Genomic DNA, 21,941 nt, shown 5'->3' with positions numbered 1-21,941 from the left:
ATGGTACCACTGAGTGAAGACACTCTCAGTGCGAAGACGAAGCGAGAGCGCTTCGAGGAACAAGGTTGGGACTCGCTGAAGTCGAGTCCCTATTACGAATTGTTGAGGGAGTACAAAGACGTACTCCCGGAAGACATTCCTGCGGAGCTTCCGCAGGATAAGGGCATTCAGCACGAGATTGATCTCGTGCCGGGCACGAAGTACTGTGTCACGCGGCAGTGGCCACTGCCGCGAGAGCAAGTGAAAGCGATCGACGACTTCTTTGAAAGTCGTCGTAAAGCAGGACAAGTGCGGGAATCAAAGTCCCCGCACAGTGCTCCGACGTTCTGTGTCAAGAAGCCACAGGGCGGATGGCGCATCGTTCATGCCTACAACAAGCTGAACGATGCGACGGTACCGGCGCAGACGCCGATACCACGAAAAGATGTTATCATCGATTCGATGGCCGGGAGCACCGTTTACAGTGCTCTCGACTTGCGAGATGGATTTTATCAAATCCTAATGCGTGAGAGCGATATCCCTCTCACGGCAGTGAGCACGCCAAGCGGCATGCTCTGGGAATGGCTAGTAATGCCACAGGGGCTTAGAATGCCCCTGCGACTTTCAACAGGTGCGTGACGCACTTGTTGCGCTCGGTGCGCGACTTCGCACCGAGCTACTTCGATGATGTATTCATCCACAGCCGGGCTGTGGACGGAAAGACCGACGTAGAGATGCACAGGGTGCATCTCCGGAAGCTCACGAGCTTATGCGAAAGCATAAGCTCTACGCGAACCTGAAGAAGTGTATCTTCGGGGCGAGCGAGATACCCGTCCTCGGGTGTCTCGTAGGGAAGAATGGTGTTCGCCCTGACCCAGAAAAGGTCAGAGTGATTAACGAATGGCCAACGCCATCAAGTGTCAAGGAACTGAGGCAGTTCCTTGGCTTGGCCACGTACTTGTGCAAGTACGTGGAGGACTATGCGGGCAAGATCCGCCCGCTGTCACAGCTTCTCAAGAAAGAAGCTGTGTGGAATTGGACACCCGATTGCCAAAAGGCATTCGATACAGTCAAGCGGGGCTTGACTGAGGCGCCGATCTTGGCAGTGGCTGACCAAGATCGCCCATTTCACGTAGTGTGTGACGCATCCGATTTCGCGATCGGATGCGCGTTAATGCAGCACGATCACGAGGACCGTGATCGTGTCGTCTATTACCAATCGCGTCAGCTGAAGCCAGCTGAGCGCAACTATCCGGTGCATGACAAGGAACTCCTTGCCATGAAGTATGCACTCGCAAAGTTCCGAGTGTATTTGCTTGGAAGTAGACCATTTGTGGTCTACACCGACCATGCTTCACTGCGCACCGCAGTGAAGTCGCCACACATTTCACAAAGAATGGCGAGATGGCTCTCATTCTTTGCGGAGTATAACTTCCGGGTCGAATACAAACCCGGAAGATTGAACGTGGTGGCCGACGCGTTATCACGTCGGCCAGACTATGCAGAAGCTGTTGACGTCAATGCCATTGACGCCATGCGATCGAGCAAACCCACATCATCTCTGTTGGATGATGTGAAGGCCGCGTACGCGCACGACGCGGACGCGAAGCTCTTGCTGGCCTATGGCACAGCGCCTTCTGACAAGTCCCGTCAGAAGCTGCCCAAGCACCTTCGAGCGCGTGCACACCGCTTTCGTGTGCACGAAGGACTGCTACTTTACAACGCAGTCGACGACAACGCGGATCGCGTTGTCGTGCCAAATGACCATGACCTGCGACTCAGGATCATGTACGAGTATCATGATGCCCCGACTGCGGGACATCTCGGACGTGAGAAGACTTACGTCCTTCTCACGCGCGACTTCTACTGGCACCACCAGTATAGTGGGTGCGCAAGTACATCCGTGCTTGCGAGGTATGCCAACGCGTGAAGCCTGCGCCATTCGCGCAGGCTCCACTGTAATCACTACCGACTCCGTCGGAGTGTTGGAAGTCCATGTCTTTGGACTTCATCTTTGGTCTTCCCCGGACAGCGGAGGGAACACCGGTGTTGTGGTCTTTGTAGACCGTTTCAGCAAGATGGTACATCTTGCTGCGGTGCTAGCAGAGGTGACCGCGAAGCAGACAGCCCGTCTGCTCGTCGACATGGTGTTCAAACACCATGGCATGCCGTCCGACATCGTGTCGGACAGAGACCCGCGCTTCACAGCGCATCTGTGGCAAGAAGTGTTTACACTTCTTGGGAGCCAGCTTTCCATGTCGACTGCGGATCATCCGCAGACGGACGGTCAAACCGAGCGCGTGAATCGCGTGCTCGTCGATATGTTAAAGAGCTACGCTCACTCGTTCCAATACTGGAGCGAGTGCTTATCGATGGCAGAGTTTGCCATCAATAACTCAGTGCATGCCTCGACCGGGCATACACCGTTCTACGTGAATGCCATGCGGCACCCACGTCTACCGAGTTTACTCGGAGTGATGGCTCCCACTTTAAGTGGGGGAGGATCTACGACTGCAATACAGCAGCCGCAGAAAACCGCTGACACTTGCACAGTGTCAGCTGCAACGATGAACAAACCACATGAGTCTGCGCAGGGCGCAGACTCCCCTAACTAACAAGGACAAAGACCACGGGTCTGCGCAGGGCGCAGACACCGCAAAGAACCACGCAGAGGCCGGGCCTCTAGCGGAGAGCGAGCTGAATGACTTCAGCTCGGATGCAATCAGTTTCATCACCAAAAGACAACCCGTGATTCGGTTTGTCCAAGACACAGCAGCTTCTGTTGATCAACAGAGCTGAACGCAGACAATGCGGGCAGAGGCAACACAAATGAATTTAAAGTTGGTTCATTGGTTTTGTTAGCAACACAAAACCTGCCTAGACATGCAGTTTCGGATTTCGGAGCAAGCAAGCTTGCTCCGCGCTTCATCGGGCCGTTCACTGTGTTGGCACGGCACGGCAACGCATACACGCTAGACATACCGTCTAGCATGCGCCTCCATCCGACCTTTTACGTCGGACGGCTGAAACCATACCGGCAGCACGAGCCATCTAGCTCGGCTGACCCGAAGCCTCGGCAGGAGCCGAGGCAGAAGCGGAGACTTGGCCTCGGCGACGAGCAACCTCTCCTCCAGCGCGCGGACGCGCTGGAGCAACCCTCATCTGGGTCCCCAGCTCGACCTGGATGTTCGAGGCGGTCTGCGAGACCGCCGCGACTTGAGCCTTCTGGTTCGCCAGCTCCTGTTTTAGGGCGGCGAACTCAGCGCCCTAAGACGCTCCACGACGGTCACCCGGTCGTGGAGAGGCGCATACTGATCAGCCCGGGGCTGATCATACCCGGGCGTGTTCCCACCCCGCCACCGCCGATCCGTGACGCCCGCGGCTCAACCCGCTGGATTGTTGAGCGGATTGTTGACCATAGTATCCCGAAACGAACCCTCAAGGGGCTCGTTTTCGTATTCATGGAGAGGATTTCCTCCCCATCGAGATACATGGGAGCCGCGGAACGTCTTGCTGGAGGACGTTCCGGAAATGGTGAGGGCGTACGAAGAGCAGTACGCGCTGGCACAGCGGAAGTAGAGCGAGCGCTGCGATCATCGCCAGCGCCCGAACCCTCACGTGCTAAGAACTTAGCACGGAGCTCTTTGAGACTCTCGGGCACACGGAACGACGTGTACCCGTTCAGGTCGCATGCTCAAGCGGACCGCGCCTGGGAAGCACTTCGTGCACTGAAAGCCCTCGGGCACAGCGCACGGCACATTTGCCTCCTCAGCAGCAACATGAAGTTGCTCCAGCTTTCCACGCTTCGAGTACGTCTCGAAGCGATCACGCTGCTTAATCCGATCACGGTAAGCACTCGGCCTCTTGTTGAAGTTCTCAACAAAGGCGTTCCAGCTTTGACAAAGTGCCTGCCATTCGGGCACTTTGCTGCGAGAAGAGGTCTTCTTGCTTTGAAACCATCGGAGCTCATGAAAGAGTCCGATGTAGTAATCGCGCCTTTGATGCGTTTCCGCATCAAAGTGCAGCTCGGCAGCCACAGCGTCATCCTTGATGGCGCTGTATACGTACAGCGGCACCTCATTCGGAGGTACCGAGTTCCCATACCGGTCCGCAATCTCGGATGCGGACGGCATCCACGGATCGCGCGCTGCGCCTGCAGCGCGCGGAAATGAGCTTTAACATCACGCGCTGCAGCAGCAGCGCGCGGAGTACTGAGAGCCCCAGCGGAAGCGAGTGGGGTATCGCTCTCAGTACGCGAACGCTTCGAACTCGAAGCGTCCGATTCGTCCCCTTCACGCGGGCGAACGTTCTTGGCGTGAGGGTCGAGCGATTCGCTCGACACTGAGTCTTACGCTTTGAGGGCGAGTCTTCCTCGCCCTCCATGTCTTCATCGTCGTCGTCGAAGTCGACGACGTCACCATACTTCGCCTTCTGGCGTTCGAAGTAGTCGTCGATGGAGAGATGACTCCCCATCGACTTTGCGGACTTCTTCTGAGGCGCGCTCATCGTTGAATGAGCGCGGATTTCTTCTCCAAACGCGGAGAATTGACGAATGGTCAATTCCAAAGATTGACGTGCGGGGACCCCGCGCGTCTAACCTTAAGGGGGGATGGTGTAACGGGGTTACACGTACAAGTGGCTGCAAGCCACTTGTGAATTTAACAGATAGGTTATCTGTTAAACGTTTTGGATACTTCCTCACATTGGTGTAAGACACACCGATGGATACATTGAAGTGGACCACCACAATGAGTGGTCCACACATACTAAAGATCCTATTGGTAGAAAGCAGCATCTTTCTACCAATCAGAGATTATGCATATTAGCGGGGCTCTGACAGCCAGCCGCTGCCAACCCTTTCATAGATGATAAACAGTTTTTAGCAGCTTTTAGAGGAAGATCAATTTACAAACAATACAGTTCTCATTTTACCTTAAACTAGCTACTTGGAGTCTTGTCTAAAGTTAACTTATATTTGTGTACTCAAATATAATTAACCTAAGTAATTACTAAGTACTTACGCTTCCTCATACACGTTGCGCAACGTGTAAGCTAAAGTAGTGAGTCAAGTTAGACCCGCTACAACTGGGGTGAGCTATTCGAGCCAACGATGACTCGCCAGGCGGTTTGGGCCGATTTGTGTCACGAGTTGGCTCGCCCAGTGAGTTCGGTAACAATCGAACAAGTGGTGAAGGAAACTGAACGATTTCTGAAAGCATTGGGTCTTCGGCCTCTGGAGTACCCTTCGCCGTCGACTCTGGAGTGCTGGGTGCCGGCCGAAGCAGGCGCGGAGCTCTGGAAATGGAAGAAGCGACTCCGCACAGCCTTCGGCGTGAACTCGTTCACTCTGGACGACTCGCGGAAGACTCGTGCGACTCGCGAAGTGGTCGACCCGGCTAGCGTACCGCTGCCGACGACTCCGAAGAGGACAATCCGCGAAAACCCCAGCCGAAAACCCACCGGAGGGGTGTTTAGCGCGTCAGGAGAGCGATCCCCGTACTTTCAAGACTCCCACATGGTGACTCCACCAACTACGGGCTACTCAGACCGCGCTGGACGCACCACCGATGACTCAAAATCAGCCAGGGGCACGAAAAGCAACTCAAGACGGAGCACGATCCGCCGCAGCAGGCCCACCGACGACTCATCGGACGAAGAAGCGGACTTTACCGGCGATGGAGGAGCGCAGATGGGCGAGTACCTGCGCCAAATCCGTGAGGTGACCGAATCCGAGTTGCTTAACGCGACTCCGAGGATCGAGGTGGCAACGCATCGCCCACTGGGGCAGATCAAGGCGTTTTCGGGCACCAGAAACAAGAGCGAGAACTCGATGCAATGGCTTCGCGCCTTTGTCTACGAGATGAAAGGAACACGAGCATCGCCCAACGATTGGTGCATGCCTTTCGAGCTGAGTCTTCGGGACGGCGCTCTACATTGGTACCGACAACTGCCCAAGAAGACCAAGCGAACGTGGAGCCTCTTAAGCGAAGCTTTCATCAAGTACTATTGCTCCCAGTTCAGCCAGTCAGCGGAGACTCGCTACTACTCAGCCAAGCGCGAAGACAAGGAACATGTTTGCGACTACCTAAACCGACTCAATGGCTATGCCAGGAACGCCGGAATTCGGTTTGAGAGCAACGGCCGCAAGGCACGCGACCACGTCAAGCGGATCCTCGAGACTTGCGGCGACCGAGGACTCGAACGGCGCCTGTGCCACCTGCGCATCTCAGACATACATGAGTTGGAAGAGATGATCCAAGAGATACTGAAGATTGACGAGCGTAGCTCGTCCCGCGAGTCGTCGCTGCCTCACTCTCGAGCTCGGGATGCCTCCCGACGACGTGATGACAAACGTCGCGATGACTCGCGCCGCCACGAGCGCTCGGAGGACGCTCGCCGACGTGATGACCGCCGCCCCGACGACTCGCGGGATGCTTACAACCGTCGCGACCGACGCGAACGAGATTATGAGCGTCGTCGCGACGACTCACGCAATATGCCTCGCGTGAGCCTAGCTGAAGCATCTGTCGCCGACATCGTCGCCGAACTTCATGGACGGGACACGCGGGACACGCGGAGCGAGCTGCAGCAACAACGCCACAGATATGATGGCGACAGCAACAGCGAAGATGGAAGTGAACACGGCAGCGACGACTCACAACGTTGCGGCGAAGACTGGGGTGATAGCTATTCGTCAGACGGAAGCGACCACTACCTTGCAGCAGCCAATGACAACGAACGACGAGTCGCCGCCGAAGGCACGTACGCCCGGTCCGCCAACCGACAACCCTGGGGTGACTCAGCCGGGCGCAGCTAAGGCCGGGACAATCGGTTCCAGAACCGCGGTTACCGCGACGAGAAACCTCGCCAGTATGGGCCGTGCGCCGCCTGCGGTGGCCTCTATCACTCGGCGCACTACTGCCGACGTCGGTGCAAGCTGTGCAAACAAGTGCATGACGCCGGAAAATGTGAAGTATTCCAAGAAATCACCAAGATCGTCAAGTCCAAGGTGGACAAGAAAGACCTCACACCCGAGCTCCAAGAACTCCTGTTTTCGGACCATTTAAACTAGGCAGGCCGCCAACTACGACTGGGTTGGTCCCAATCGGGCTGCCACAGTTAGCCGAGCCCGCAATTGAAGCCGAGTGCATCTTTGCATTTGTGGGCGAGTGCGAATGGACGAAGACTGAGCAAGACAACGACATGAAGACGACGGAATTGGAAAAGGAGAGAGACGGCTGCCTCAGTGGAGGTGTATGGTGTGACGAAGACTATAAGGAAGAGGTGGGAGATACCGCCGAAGACTGGCTGACAAGCGCAATACAACAAGACTCGCGCCGACGACTCGTTCCAGAAGTGCGACTCTTAGCTGGAGAACGGATGGGATGGTGGTCGGCGCAGAAATTTGACAAGCGCGTAAGGATGCGGACACTGGTAAACGGAGCCGTGAACGACTCGCGCACGAGGAAATCGCTGGACACTGGGGCAAACGTCAGTGTCATCTCAGAGAAACTTGCCAAACGACTGAAACTCCGCGAAGTAGTGGGGGCATGGACGTTGCATGGATGTACAAGGGATCACCAAGGGCAAGATGATGACGACTCGCCGAGCGAAGGTGAGAGTCACCCTTGGATGGGAACGCGTTTATGTTTTTGAAGTCTGGATAATGGATCACTGCGCCGGGGTAGAAGTGGTGCTAGACACCGACTTTATGATCACGGCCGGTATCCGACTGGACCTCCTAAACGCGACGGCCAAACTCCCCGACGAGGTAATGATCCCGCTGATCAAGACTCAAAACATGATGGACGAGGCCGAAGGAAGCCACGTCGCGTACGGTCCGACGGAACCAATGAAAATACCGGGCCACGAATGGGACGAGTTCAAACTACAGCGGCGACAACCCGAGCCGACGTCTCACGTGCCTTGGATTGGCCGAACTGAGACATTCATCCCGACTGTCACCAGGTTCTACAGGTGACGTCCGGTCAGGATTCGACTTACCAACGCCACGGATAGGCTGGCGAGTTGTCCGGTGCACTTCCCGGTGATAGTCTGGGTTCCGATTGGGTCGCTGCCGAAGACTGAAGGCTACGTGCGGCAAGATTCCGCAAAGTACAAAGAATGGCAGGTACTCGCATACGCTGCCGCACGAGACAAGACACTACTCAAGTGGGAAGCTGAACTCTACCAACAATGGTTGGCCAAGCAGCCTCCAGCGGTGGAACAAGTGCGTTACCCGACACCCACAGGTATCTTGCAGCGACCGGACGAAGACTCGGCCGAGAAACCACCCGTCAACAGTGAACGTGACAGTGCCGACGACTCGTCGGTGACGGATGACTCAGAATGGATAGCGGAAGAACGTCACCGACGACTCGACGCTACTGCCGGCGACTCGACGGGGGTGACGACAACTGACGATGATGCCATGACTCCAGAAGCAGCTGGATCAGGACTGGAGACTGCTGAGTCGACGGTGCGCCGCGACGATGACCGAGGACTAGAGTGCAGTCCGAAGAGGCATCCACCGATGACTCAGACTGCACCCAGCCGAGAAGCCGGAGACATCTCAACGACTCTCGACCAGACGTTCATAGCAGTAATGCGTGTACTGGCCACGGAAGGTACCGTCGACAGAAGCGACGAGACGGCGGAACACCCGGCAGCGGACATCGAACTGGAGGACTACGCGCATGAATTAGCGTTCCTCCCCGATTTATCGGGCCGGAGCCGACTACACTCAACTACTCGGCGGGGAACGTCAAGAATCCCGAGTTGTCGGCAGACCAACAAGGGAGCCTGATCGAAGTACTCCGACGCCATGAAAGTATCATGATTGCAAGCGGGAATGCACTCCCACCGCCGGCATATGGCGTTGTCTGCGACATAGATGTGCAGGGGCATGCGCCGATCAAACAGCGGGCCCGACGGATCCCATTCAAGCATCTCAAGAAATTGTACGAACTCCTCAAAGGACTGCTCAAGGCAGGGCTCATCGCGTTCTCGGACAGCCCGTGGGCCTCGCCAATCGTCATTATCCTCAAGAAGAATGGCCAAGACATCCGCCTCTGCATCGACTACAAGATGGTCAACGCGGTAACGGCAATCCTGGAGTACGCCATGCCGCTCGTCGACGACTTGCTCACAGACTTGGAGACTTATCTTTGGTTCTGCTCGCTCGACGCGGCCAGCGGATTCTGTGCCATCCTGATGACTCTACGTGCGCGCAAGATTTCGGCATTTGTGTCCTCTGGGGCACTTCGAGTGACTACGAACGCCTTTTGGCCTCAAGAACGCGCCGATGATCTACCAACGGATGATAGACAACGCATTGTGGGGATTTGTGCAACCTAAGGGCGGCTGGAACGCCTTTGCAGCAAAAATGAAGGCCGCCGAAGACTCGGCAGAACACTGCCGACGACTCGAGTCGTCGCCTCGCCTACCAGGCACTACAGCGACGACTCGAACCAAGCTTGCAGCTGCTCGCGATGACTCGAAGACAGCTGAACCCATTACTCGACTCATTAACAGCCCCGAAGCCGCTATGTTTACGACCAACGTAGCCGACGAGTCGTCGCTGGTACCTGTGTTCGACCGGCGATCCTTCGTGGACGATATCTGTTTCGGTGGCGAAGACTTCGACAGTTGTTTGGCGACGCTGGATCGGCTCCTCAGTCGTTTTGAAGAGTGCCGGATCAGCGTCAGCTTTACCAAGAGTACTTTCGTGCAAGGACGCGTTGACTTTCTGTCCCATGAAGTGTCAAAGACGGCATTCGGCCCGACCGAAAGAAGCTAGACGCGATCACTAAGCTGTCTTTCCACGAACGAAGAAGGAATGCAGTCTTTCCTAGGTGCGCTGAATTATTACAGCCGCTTCATCCAAGACTTCGCTGTCTACGGCGCGGCGCTGTACCAGCTGAAGGAAAACGATTTCGCGCCGGAGGGCGACCTCACAGTTGCCCGCCGGGTTTCAAGCTCTCCAAGACAAGGTTGCGGCAGCGCCGATACTCCGCCACTTCGACCGCACCAAGGAAGTGCACGTCATGCTGTTCGCAAATGAGTGGGCATTAAGCTCCACGCTGCTACGGCTGCATGATGACAAGTTGCACCCTGTTCGCTTCTGCGGACGTGTATTGAAGGAGGCCGAGATGAACTATCATGCGGCGGAGAAAGAGGTGCTAGCACTGTTGCTACTGCTGAAGACTTGCTACACTCAGTTGGCGGGACGAACAATACGAGTCTACACTCGCTTCTCCACATTGGAGTGGGTTACCAAGTCGAAGTCGCTCTTTGGGAGAGCTGTACAATTCGCGGTATTGCTCTCCCCGTGGTACTTGATCGTCCAACGAGTCAAGGAGAAGGCCTGTGCCTTCGCCCACTTGCTCCAGTCGACGGTGATCAACTTCGTGGATCTCGATGACTCATTGGAACTGGTTGCCCCGCCGTCTAAAGGCTCACCGACGACTCGCATGGACCCAAACTTGATTTATGCACGCCTACCGACGACTCATACAGGCTTCGTGGCATCTGTCGATGGGTCAGCATAGACCGAGAAGTATGGTGGTTACGGCAGTTGCTCGTGGATCGTGTGGAGCCTTCCGGAGTGGAAAATAGTTATTGCAGCGAACGCTTACCTCGCGAAAACCACGGTCAATATCGCCGAGTACACCGGTATGAACAACGGCGTTCTCGCCGCGATGGAACACGGTGCCGAAGACTTAGTGATCGTGGGAGACTCGAGACTCGCGATCCAGCAATCCCTAGGGGTGATAGCTTGCCGGAAGGATTCACTGATGGCACAGCTGAATCATCACAAGGAGATCACAGCACGGTTGCGGTCAGCCAAATACCTGCACGTGGTACGCGAATACAATGCTGCCGCGGACGCATTGGCAACAGAAGCCTTGGAGTCAAAAGTTTCCAAGGTCATTCTGAGTGAAACCCGGAAAGCAGAGTTGGCCGGACTCAATCGGATACAAGAAGTGATCTACGAGTCGCCGCCGCAAGGATCAGAAGCACAAAACCTGGTTCCAGGAGGCTCTATTCAAGCTCTGAGCGGCGTCTCGACCGTGAAACGCAAGACATTTGCTGATTTCGTACGTCCAGAACCTGGAATGCTACTGGCGATGACTCGGGCGCAGACCAAGAGCAAGAAAAAACATGTCCGATTCACACACGATAAGCCGAAGTCACCGCCGCAGACTCGACCTAACCGGAAACCTCCTGAAATTCAACCCCAGAAACGACCCAAGCTCCACCAGCAGCTCCTAACGCACAAGACATTGATCCTGTGGAAGTCAAGAAGAAAGACGACGACGAATAGCTGCCGCTCAGGACGAAGAATTGCGATGGGCTAACCTGAAGACCTTGTTACGTGGAGATGTGGAGAAACTTGGATACCGAGCCGCCAGAGCTGCATGGAAAATCGCAGATAAGTTCGTGTGTCGGAAAACAATTTGCTACACTACATGGGAACGAGTCGTCGGCGTGACGCTGAGTCGCAAGAGGAGATCTCGTTGCGTCTGGTGGTACCCACCACGATGATTCAAGAAGTGCTCCAGAATTGCCATGACTCGCTGGAAGGCGGCCATCAGGGTGTGGTGAGAACCTACCAGCGAGTCAAGCGAGATTACTACTGGTTGGGACTCTACACCGACGTGGAGAAGCACGTGAGATCGTGCCCCGATTGCAGCACCAGCAAGAGCCGCCCCAACTGAAGGATACTCTCCTGGCAACGTGCTGGCGGAACGACCTTTCCAGATAGTGTCTATGGATTTTGTGATACCACTGCCGAAGACTCGGAGGGGCAACACAGCCCTGCTGCTCTTCAATGTTCCTTTACGGGTTTCATCATTGCGAAAGCCATGGCGGATACGAGCGCACTCAAGGTGGCACAAGCATTCGAAGAATGCATATACCGACGATTCGGTGCGCCATCACTTATCCGTCATGACCGCGACCCACGGTTCATGAGCGAAGTGTTCCAAGCGTTTGCAGAAATGATGCAGTCAAGGTCCCGAGCAACGCTGAGTTACCGGCCGCAAGCCAACGGACAGCAAGAACGGTCAGTCAAGACTGTAATGCAATCCGTCAAGGTATACGCCGAAGACCCGCTCCAACAAGACTGGGACGAGATCGTGGAGCGCTTAGTCTTCGCCATCAACAACTCACAAGACACGACTCGGAAGGAAACACCATTCTACTTGGTGCACGGGTGGGATGCCCAGTCAACGCTGAAAGCCATGTCATCCTCGCTCCGACACGGCACGCCAAAGCAGTCAGACGCACTGGCGTGGCGCCGCGAATCAACAGACAACAGCAGATTGCTATGGAAATGGCCAAGGAATACCAAGCCACCGAGAAGACTCGCAGAGCCCGGGAACACAACGCCAAACTCAGCAGGAAGAAGACAATACTGGCGAAGACTCGGGATCACGAGTCGTCGGCGGCAACAAAGACCAACCGTCTACGGGACAAGACACCCCGTCCCAAGTCACCTGTCGCTCAAACCAAGTACGCATGTGCCACCGACGACTCGCGAGTCGTCGGCGGTGCACCACACCAACCGTTTGTGGGACAGGGGACATGTCTCGGGACAGGGTGGATCCACCGAAGACTGGCGGAGTTGAGCCGATTGCAGGCCGAAAATCAATGCTACCGGTCCCGTTTGATGTCGGCAGCAGGGTCTGGTTGTACATGGAGAGGCAAGCCCGGCCTTACCAAGAAACTGGCACACCGGTGGCACGGACCCTTCCGGATAAAAAAAAGATCGAAGACTATGCCTTCGAACTCGAGTTACCGGACCGCAGTGGATACCGATTTTACCCAGTCGTCCATATATCCCGACTAAAGCTGGTTGATGAGTTTGGAGATCGACCGAAGACTCGCCTCGCGCCCGGACTCGTCGACGACACGCGACTAGACTTTGACGAAGAACTGCTCCCTGAAGATAGTTGGGAGCCAGATCACGTGGCAGGAGAGTATGAAGTTGAAGCCATCCTCGACGACCGTGTGCCGTTGTCCACGGAACTGAAGAGCAGTGCGAGTTTAGAGTCAAATGGGTCGGCTACGATGAACCAACGTGGGCCAGCCGCTAACCTTTCTTGTGGAGGGCTCCTCTATGATTACCTGCGGCGAAAACGAAGTGAACAGCGCCTGCAGATGGTTCAAGTTGCCGACGAAGACTAGGTGGCTATGAGTCACCGCCATGACGACCTGTACTTGGGGCAACGCAGCCCAAGACCACAGACGAAAACAGCTACTGCAGTACTACTTTTGCATTTGAAAATTAAACGCTACCAAGACGGACAGCTAAACTCAACGGCAACTCAGAAGCGGAATTGGAAACGAAAACCAAATGGATAGAAGACGCTGCCGACGACTCGCTTGAACCCGACTTCAACTCAATCAGGATCGGAGGCAACGCTGAGCAAGACACCAAGCAAGCTCGAGTCATCGGAACCACCAGCAGCATCCAGAACTGGTCCTCCGGAACAGACGCAGCAGTCGGCGAAGACTCAGACGCAGCAGGAACGCGAGCACCACCAAACTCGGCCACCCATTCTGAGCTCAATTCACCCGGCTGCAGCGACGAACTTGGAACAACTCGACGACCAACATCGACGCGCGAAAAACCAGCCGGGACGAGCGGAGCCGACGGGTTGCATGGGACGAACGTGGTGTTGTAGGGTGCTGCTCCGGCACATCGATCCAGCCGTTCCGCCAAGGCTCCGCAGCATCCAGGGCAGCGACCTCGCTCAACCAGTCGGCAGTCTTGGGCTCCCAAGGCAAGTACTCCAGAGAATACCCAGGCATGGTCGGCTCGAGCATGAACTCGGGCTTCCTCCGAAACCAGGATCCTGGCTGCTGCCCCCAGATGTAGGGGACCACCTTGGCGCGGAGACGGTCGCGTTTGTTGCGCTCGACCACGTACCTCGACCAGGCGGCTTTCAAAGTATCCAAGTCCTTCCTCGTCCGAGTCTTCCGCGCGGCAGTCCAGTCCATCATGTCCAAGTCAGCGGCAACTGCGGAGAACGTAGTCTCCACTGCCTTCGGAAGGATCCAGTGATCACGTTCCCAAAGCGAGAAGCCAAGGTCGACGTTGTCCGAGTCGCCGCTCCCACGAAAATTGCTCCATACCCCATCACTCGAGTCATCGGCGAAGCTAACTGGGATACCGGAGTCGGGATCAAACTCTGAAGTGTCAAAAGACACGCTTGAGACAGGAGTCGCCGGCGAAGCTTCTGCCACGGATGATCAGGGTTTTGTAGTCCGCGAATGCCGCGATGCCTTCAGGACTGGAAATAATTCGGAGATCCCGGGGCACCGGTGCAGGCAACCGAGCATTTAGCATCTGGGTCCAGCGCGAGAGCCCCAGGACGCGTAAAAGGGCTCGATGTACGGCCAGCCCTATGGGGACGAGGGTAACTGCCCCGCGCCGGCGACGGCACCATCGGATGACGCCGGGGCTGGAATCTGACCCAGGGTGGACGACGAAGTGGCGACGACTCGGCTGCTTCCGGAAGACGCAGGCTGGCGTGGAACGGAAGGACGACGGCGTTGTCGACGGTGACTCGTGTGAGTCTTCGGGGGGACAGGAGGTGTTTTCTTAGGCTCCACAGCACCTGAGATAGCTCCCGACGACTCAGAACCTGGGAGCTCAAGAGAAGAGGATTGAGGACGCCCACCGATAACTCAATCACTGATCCAACGACCAAATTCTCCGCCTCCGAACCAGTGACCACTCGAGAGAAGCGCTAGAATCAACGTGAACTTGCTCGGAAGGAGGAGAAATAGTGCTCGACGAAACAGCATCTTCATCAGATGACTCCACCACACGAGACGGCTTGCGGGAAGGAACAACGGTGAGCTGTCCGACGAAGACAGCAGCGGCGGAAGGCGGCGCGAGCGGGCGGACCAGTAGATCGCTGAGAACGAGCCCATCGCCCTGGGGTTTCCGCCTCGACTTGCCCTGGACGACGAAGCCCTGGAAGCACTCGGGGCGCACTGAACGCGGGCGGAGACTCTGCGGCCGCAGGAACACTTCCGGAAGACTCGACAACCTCCACCTCCATTTCAAGCGCTCACCATCTTGAGAAGGCCGAGAACCACCAGGAGCTGTCACCGAAGACTCACGGCTACCACCTCGACGGGAAGAAGACGTACGAGAGCCACGGACAGCGAAGCTGAGTCTTCGGCGGGGCGGCGAGGTCTCTTGCCCGACTGGCGGACGGACTGCGACGGAGTGACGAGGAACGAACGCTTTTGCGACGCCGGACGAGAAACAGAGCTTGACCGACGAACATGATGAGAACCGGCGCGAGGAACGCTTGCGTGAGCAACCAATCTGCGCAGCGCACAGCCCGGTCCGCTTCGATATCGGCAGCACGAGTTCCCGGCGTTGTCTTGTTCGCCTCAGCCGACCGCTCCTCCGACGACAACTCAACATGAGTCCGATTCCAGGAAAGCAGCGTGGGCCAAGTCAACGGCAATGGCATCCTCGGTTCGAGACGGATCCGCATTGGCCAGCATGTCCGAGGACCCGCCGAGTCTCGTGGCTAATGTCCAGCAGGTCCCAGTTCAACTCGCCAGTCGACAAACCTGTAAAGCATGAGTCATCGGCAGAACACAAGCCAGCACATCCAGCAACACAACGACCAGTACGAACCTTCAGAGATCAGCACGAGGACGTCTGGATCCATGTCTTCAAACTTGACATGCGCCCGAAGAGTCCTGTTGGCGCGCGTGAGCCGCTTCACCTGCTCTTGAAGGTCTTCATTTCGGCGCTGGAGGCGAGTCGACGACGAGTCATCGCCGGCATCAAAGCGAGCCAGAAGATCGTGAAGACGCTTGCTCTGTGCAGTCGACGCCACACCAGCCTGAACTCTGCTCGCGAGGTGAGCTGGAGAGCCAGACGCTTGCACTCGTCGTCAGCAACTCTAACGCGGTTCTCCAAGCGGGCGGCCGTCTCGGTGTGCGCATCCACGGCTCCACGAAGACCCTCCATCTCCTGGAGGTAGTGAGCCTCCAGGACCCGCAGACGCTTGACCTCTTTCTTGGAGTGCTCGAGTTCCGCGCGCGCTTGCGAGGAACACCATGGTGTTCTCGTGCTTGAACGACTCCTTCATCGCCGAGTTTTCGGCGGCAGCACGCGCAGCTTCAGCGGAGTGCAACTGGCCTCGCATCACGGCCAAATCCAGATTGATGTCATCGTGGACCCCCATGTTGGGCTGAGCCGCCGCCACCACGTCTTCCAGCGAGCGAGCAGCGGCCAAGCGAGAGCCCACGTGGCGGTCCCCACGAATGTTGGGACCCTGGTGCAGAGTGACATTGAGACGACCGATGAGATCAACCGAGGACCCAACACCGCGATCACGCGCTCCGACGCCTCAGCACTGGCTTCCATGACGATTTGCTCAGGGCCTCACGCGACACCGTGATCAGCGAGTCGTCGGTGGTGGAACGACTGGCCTCAGCGCTCGAAGTAGAGCACCGAGCAGCTCCGACGACTGGATCGAAACTGAGTCGCCGGCAGCACTACCAACAGGCACATCAACCAGAAGTATCCTGAATGACAAGAAACGAAGGCAATAACCGTGAAGGTAAGCGAGCAGCTCAAGATCAAGGTGCCAGTCAACGAGACGTACCGAAGGAAGAGCCGGAGAGGTGGCCAGAGACGCGGACGACTCAGCGGAAGCGTCCAGCGAAGCGGCTCGGCGCATCGCCAACAGCGAGTGAGCCCAACTCCGGAGATGACAAGACAACCTGGGAAGCAGACGCACAAAGCCGCCAAGCATCAGCATCCACGTGAAGCTAACAAAGCGAGAAGACGGCAGGAAACTCACCGTGGCCGAACTGGCCGTCGACTCAGCAGCGCTCTCATCCTCAGACACCGCCGACTGCGAGGGAGCAGGAGCAGCAGGCGAACTACCAGCACCAAGCGAGCTTCCTCGACCTGGCGAAGACTGACCAAGATACCTAGATCCGGGTTAGGAGTGAAGACGGCAAGAGAATAAGAAGAAGACGGCTTACCTGGAGCGAAGACTAAGATACACCGAGAGCCCTGAGGACCGAGTTCACGGCGGACTGGGCAGCGCGCGAAGAACCAACCATGGCACAGGAGCACCCCGACGCTCACCAGCACGCGGCTCGAGTCACGGTGGGGGCAGTTGTGGTATCGGGAAATGAAGCCAAGCCAAACCCAAAGGCGGGACGAGGGACGAAGACTCGAGGCGCCGGCGTTAACTGGCAAGTCACAACCCATCGCCAGTCATTGGACTAAACTCCTGATCGCTGATTGGCCTAAATAGGCCGGTGACGATGACTCGTCGACGGTCCCAAGTCAAGAGCGGGCGGTTGCAGCTCGCTAAGTACGGTGCGAACCTACTGGCAAGACCCGAACCTATGAGTCATCGGCGCCTGTCCCGAGTCGTCGGTGGCGTTTCAGCGGCCGTTTGAGTCGTCGGTAACGCCGCCACGTCGCAGAGAAAGCGCCGAAGAGTCGTGAGTTACAACTGGCGGTCCAAAACGGACGCGTTTATACTTGATATTTGTATTGATCGATAGGAAACTTAAGAGACCAAGATAAGCCTTCGGGCAACAATAACAGAACAGCTTTTCCTCCCAACCACGCAAAGGCGACACCGGTGCCTGCAGTGAACGACCTGCAGCTCAAGGTAAACCTGGTAGGTAATCGTGCCCCGTTCAGTTACGTGGCCCAACGCATAGAAGCTAATGTACTTCTTTTTATAGACGCCAATGTACTGCTTTTTTAGTGAAGAATGTTACGAATCGACATGCGAGTTTGCGAGTACTGATGCCAGAATGCATCCAGCAGTTCCTGATAGAGAGGCCGGGTTACAGCATTCAAACAACCGTGACGCTTTAGCAAGACTGTATAGATTGGTGGATCTTCTCCTGCGGCGCCCTACAATATACCGATCAAATGCTATCCTCGACCTTAATGCGCGTAAAGAGACTCTTGATGCACTGTGCTATCCCCATCTAAGATATAATGTTCTGTGGCGCCTTTCATTGTTTTCTACCGTGATCTAGCAACTCGATGTTTTCCCGCAGAGAGACATTTAGCCGCAATGATCTTACTAATTCAGTACATATCACCAGAACAGCTGTGCAGAATCTGTGACTGGCAGACTCCGCACACTCTGTGCTTCGCGGTAGATCGCCGATGCGCGTTGCAGATTCAGCAGGGACACCTGTATGATCGATCACTCCAGTCGGATCAGACCCTACGTAATCGTCCGCTCAGAAAGTTCATCCAGATACAGTACCGAATTTCCTTTTAATACATGTGCGTCAGGCACCAGCCTAAAATTTATCATCCTTAACAGTAGTATCATATTTGAAAAATTTCTTGAAAATTATTAAACATCAAGTAATATTTGTGGATTTAACGACGGTTCGTTCAGACCTCTTTTGGTTTGGTCGGTTACTAGGCGCTTGCAATTGGTGTGTTTGGTCTTGATTCGATTCGTTTGTTTTGCATTAGCACTGCTTTTCTTCGAGATTGGTGAATTTCGACCCTAAATTTGTTATATGTCAGCATCGTCCCGTGAAGCTGGATATATATTATATAATGTACTGAGATAGGCAAATCGTTGTGCTGGCAGACTCCGCACACTTTGTGTTCGCGGTAGATAGCCGATACAGTTGAATTCAGCAGGGACACTGTCTGTATGGTTCCGTGATGTCATTTAGGATGTGTTTTGATAGAGATTCAGATCCGGATGCGAGGGTGAGTACGGTGCGCGTCAAACATAGGACCACCCTGTGCTCCCCTCATAACTCAATCAATATTTATCATTTTGAGGTGGGGGTTCGACGAGTAGGTTAGGAAAGACGCTGAGAAAGATACGCTACGCGCTAACACTCGCGTTTTGCACTTTAACGGGTGGCTCGTATACAGAAACTGGTTGTGCAGGTCGACACAAATTAGGACCACCCCATCCCAATACAAAATCCAATATTAACCGAAACCCCGTACAAGGCGATATGACTGAGAGATTTATGGTATGCATGCTTTCGGGTGCTCGCTGTTGACACTAGCACTCTGGGGAGTCTCGCTGTGACAGTATCCTAGCATTGTAAATAGTGTTAGCTGTAGCTGTGGAGCACGACTAGCCTCATAAGCAATATTGAGCGTGAAGCGATCGCCAGTCAGATCTCAGTGGTAAGTCAGCAGCATCCACGCGATTGCTATAGAACGATCAGTGAATGGGGAGCCTCAGTCGACAGCTCTCGTACTTAAAATCTACGCCTCAGTCCGACACCCCCGTTCGCGTCCGAGATGCACTTAATGGGTTTGTGCAGGATCGCGAGATACCGTCGTGTTCTGCAGAGCTAACGCGTCACTAACGAACTGCCGAGTCTGCCCTACAAATCTCTAGTCATATCTGCTAATACGGGTTTCTAGGATTTATATTAACGGATGAATGTCAATTGTCGATACTCAACTGAAGTTTCTGAGCCCGTCAAAAAAATAACAGTGCCGTACAGAGTCTCTAGCGTCTTTCAACTACTGTCGAACCCCAAATGATAAATATTGAAAGTTATGAGGGAACGATGAGTATATATTTGACACTATACATGCTAATTGCACGGCGTGTGTGGTATTCCTCTGTATTTGTAGGCGTTTGGTTTTGTTTCTCGGCTTATGGGTTGGGCTGATTTTGGTAAAAAAAAAAGTGAGCAATACAATGTTCAATAGGTGTGATATATAAATGCTTTTGTGTTTACGAAGTTTCCCGAAAGGTAAAATATAGCTCTGTGATTGGCTAAATGAAGCTGTATGCGGCGCAAAAGGAATGCGGTAGCGGAAACTTCCTCATTCTGCAACTTTCCTTGGACCACGCAAGCTCAACGACAGTAGCGCCATGCGATCAGGCCGCTTCCTCCTCGTAGCTCTGTGTGCGCTTTTCGTGAGTTGTGAATGCGACGCGGCGTCACCAGCTACCAGTGTGCTGAAAATCGAGACCCAGGATCTGGTCGATGACCTTGCCAACGGCGACGTCAGCAAGAGGTTCCTACAGCGACGATACTACGGGTGTCGACGACGTAGGCACGAATGCAAAATGAAGAGCGCGTAAGTTTGAAGGGTCTTCTTGGGTTATCACAGAAAATGACCTCTGCGACAATGCCACTCGGAGAATACCGCCATCATCCCCGAAAAGGTCAAAGCCGATTTCTCCGATTGTAATAAAGAATATGAAGGAAAACGATACCTTCAAGATGAGAGTGTTCGAAAGTGGGATGTGTACACGGTGGAGGAGATCATGCCAAAATGAAGAGCTCCCGAAGCGAGACAGCGTTGGTGTTAGAGTACTTAAATAGGCGATCCGAAGCCATCCGGGGTGAATATCGTAACAGGCAAAGCGAACACACGAAACCAGACCGGTATAAAATACTACGGTTCCCATTCTTACTGAAGCGAGTCTGCTTATAAGGTTTTGGGTCGTGAAGTTTCAGACTTGGTCAGCATTTGTGCCTTCATTCAAATGGGAACGCTGCAGCGTAATTCCTGACAGGACTTTATTTCCTCTGGGTCTTGTATTCGAGAAATCCTTGGTATGCTCTGCGATGTAGGCCGTGATGTAAGGGTTCTACCGCAATACAAGTTGCTCAACGTGCATGCACTAGTTGTATGATCCTGGACTTAAGGCTGCACATCCACTACAACATGATACAGCAGCTCGCTCTCGTTGCGTTTTCATGAAATGGACTACAACACGTTGTATCCATAGCTCTCACAATGCGAGGTGCATTCGTGCCAAACAACTTAAAGCTCGCACTCGCATGAAAATGACTACTACGTAGTAGTAGTAGTAGTAGAAAGAGAGACAAACGTGGGTACGACAGAACGCGCCCAACTGGGCAAATTAATTTCTTCTGAGAACTCAAGGCGCAGCGCAAACCTGCTCACGCTGTCTTTCTGTGGGCGAACCTAGCTCCGCCTACACTTCGCCACGCACGCGTCGGGCTGGCTCCCGTCTTAATAGTAATTGTCAGCTTACATCTTGGAGGTTGCGGAAGTGCTTGCCGGCGTACTTGGCGTCGCTGCCGAGGGCCTCCCTCGATGCGCAGCAGCTGGTTATACTGCGAGGCGCTCCGGCGCACGGGCCCCGTCTTGATCCCCGTGGCGAGACCCACGGCCAGGTCGGCGATGTACAGTCCTCGGTCTCACCGCTGCGGTGCGACGTCATGACGCCCAGCCGTTCTTCTGCGCGGAGCGCGACGGCGTCCACGCTCTCTGACACTGCCGATCTGGTTGACCTTGAGCAGGAGGGCGTTGCGAGCCTTCTTGTCCAGCGCCGTGGCGATGCGCTTGGGGTTGGTGCACAGCAGGTCTCGCCCACGATCTGCCTGCTCGCCGATGCCGGCGGTGAAGGACAGTAGTGCGTCCAGTCGTCCTGGTCAGACGGGTCCTCGATGCTGACGATGGGGAACTCTGGCCAGGTCCTTGGGCTGGCCGAGCTCCTCCGAGCAGGTCGGTGGAGCCCTCCGTCTTGAAGTCCAGGTCGTATTTGCCGTCCTTGGTGAGGAACTCGGACGAGGCCACGTCCATGCCGATGCCGATCTTGCCGTCGTAGCCGGCCTTGGCGATGGCGGTCATGAGGACTCCACGCCCTCGCGGTTGCTCTGGATGTTGGGGGCGAAGCCTCCCTCGTCGCCACGTTGGTGGCGTCCTGGCCGTACTTCTTCTTGATGACGCTCGAGCTGGTGGTACACCTCGCAGCCCATGACCATGGCCTCCGAGAAGCTCTCGGCGCCCGTGGGCAGCATGAACTCCTGGAAGGCCAGCTTGTTGCCGGCGTGCGAGCCGCCGTTGATCACGTTGAAGCTGGGCACGGGCAGCACCAGGTTCTTGTTGCCGATGAGGTCGGCGAAGTGCTGAGAGCAGCACGCCCTTGGCGCGCCCGCCTTGGCCACGGCCAGCGACACGC

The 21,941-nt window shown here is 55.4% G+C and overlaps 1 protein-coding gene across 1 annotated transcript in view; it reads right to left on the bottom strand.

Moving 5' to 3' along the window:
• Positions 1-21,606: 21,606 nt before the first annotated feature.
• Positions 21,607-21,941, bottom strand: part of IUM83_12338 (Enolase) — a gene marked incomplete at both ends in the record, with an annotated part of 1,229 nt that continues 894 nt past the window's right edge. The window contains one exon of the mRNA XM_067936959.1: positions 21,607-21,918. Coding sequence (XP_067800149.1) covers positions 21,607-21,918 — 312 coding nt within the window. The remainder of the gene's footprint in view (positions 21,919-21,941) is intronic.

This window comes from Phytophthora cinnamomi, assembly GCF_018691715.1.
Source record: "Phytophthora cinnamomi strain GKB4 chromosome Unknown Contig2, whole genome shotgun sequence".
Classification (NCBI taxonomy): domain Eukaryota; phylum Oomycota; class Peronosporomycetes; order Peronosporales; family Peronosporaceae; genus Phytophthora; species Phytophthora cinnamomi.
This window is presented reverse-complemented; position numbering and strand designations above follow the sequence as displayed.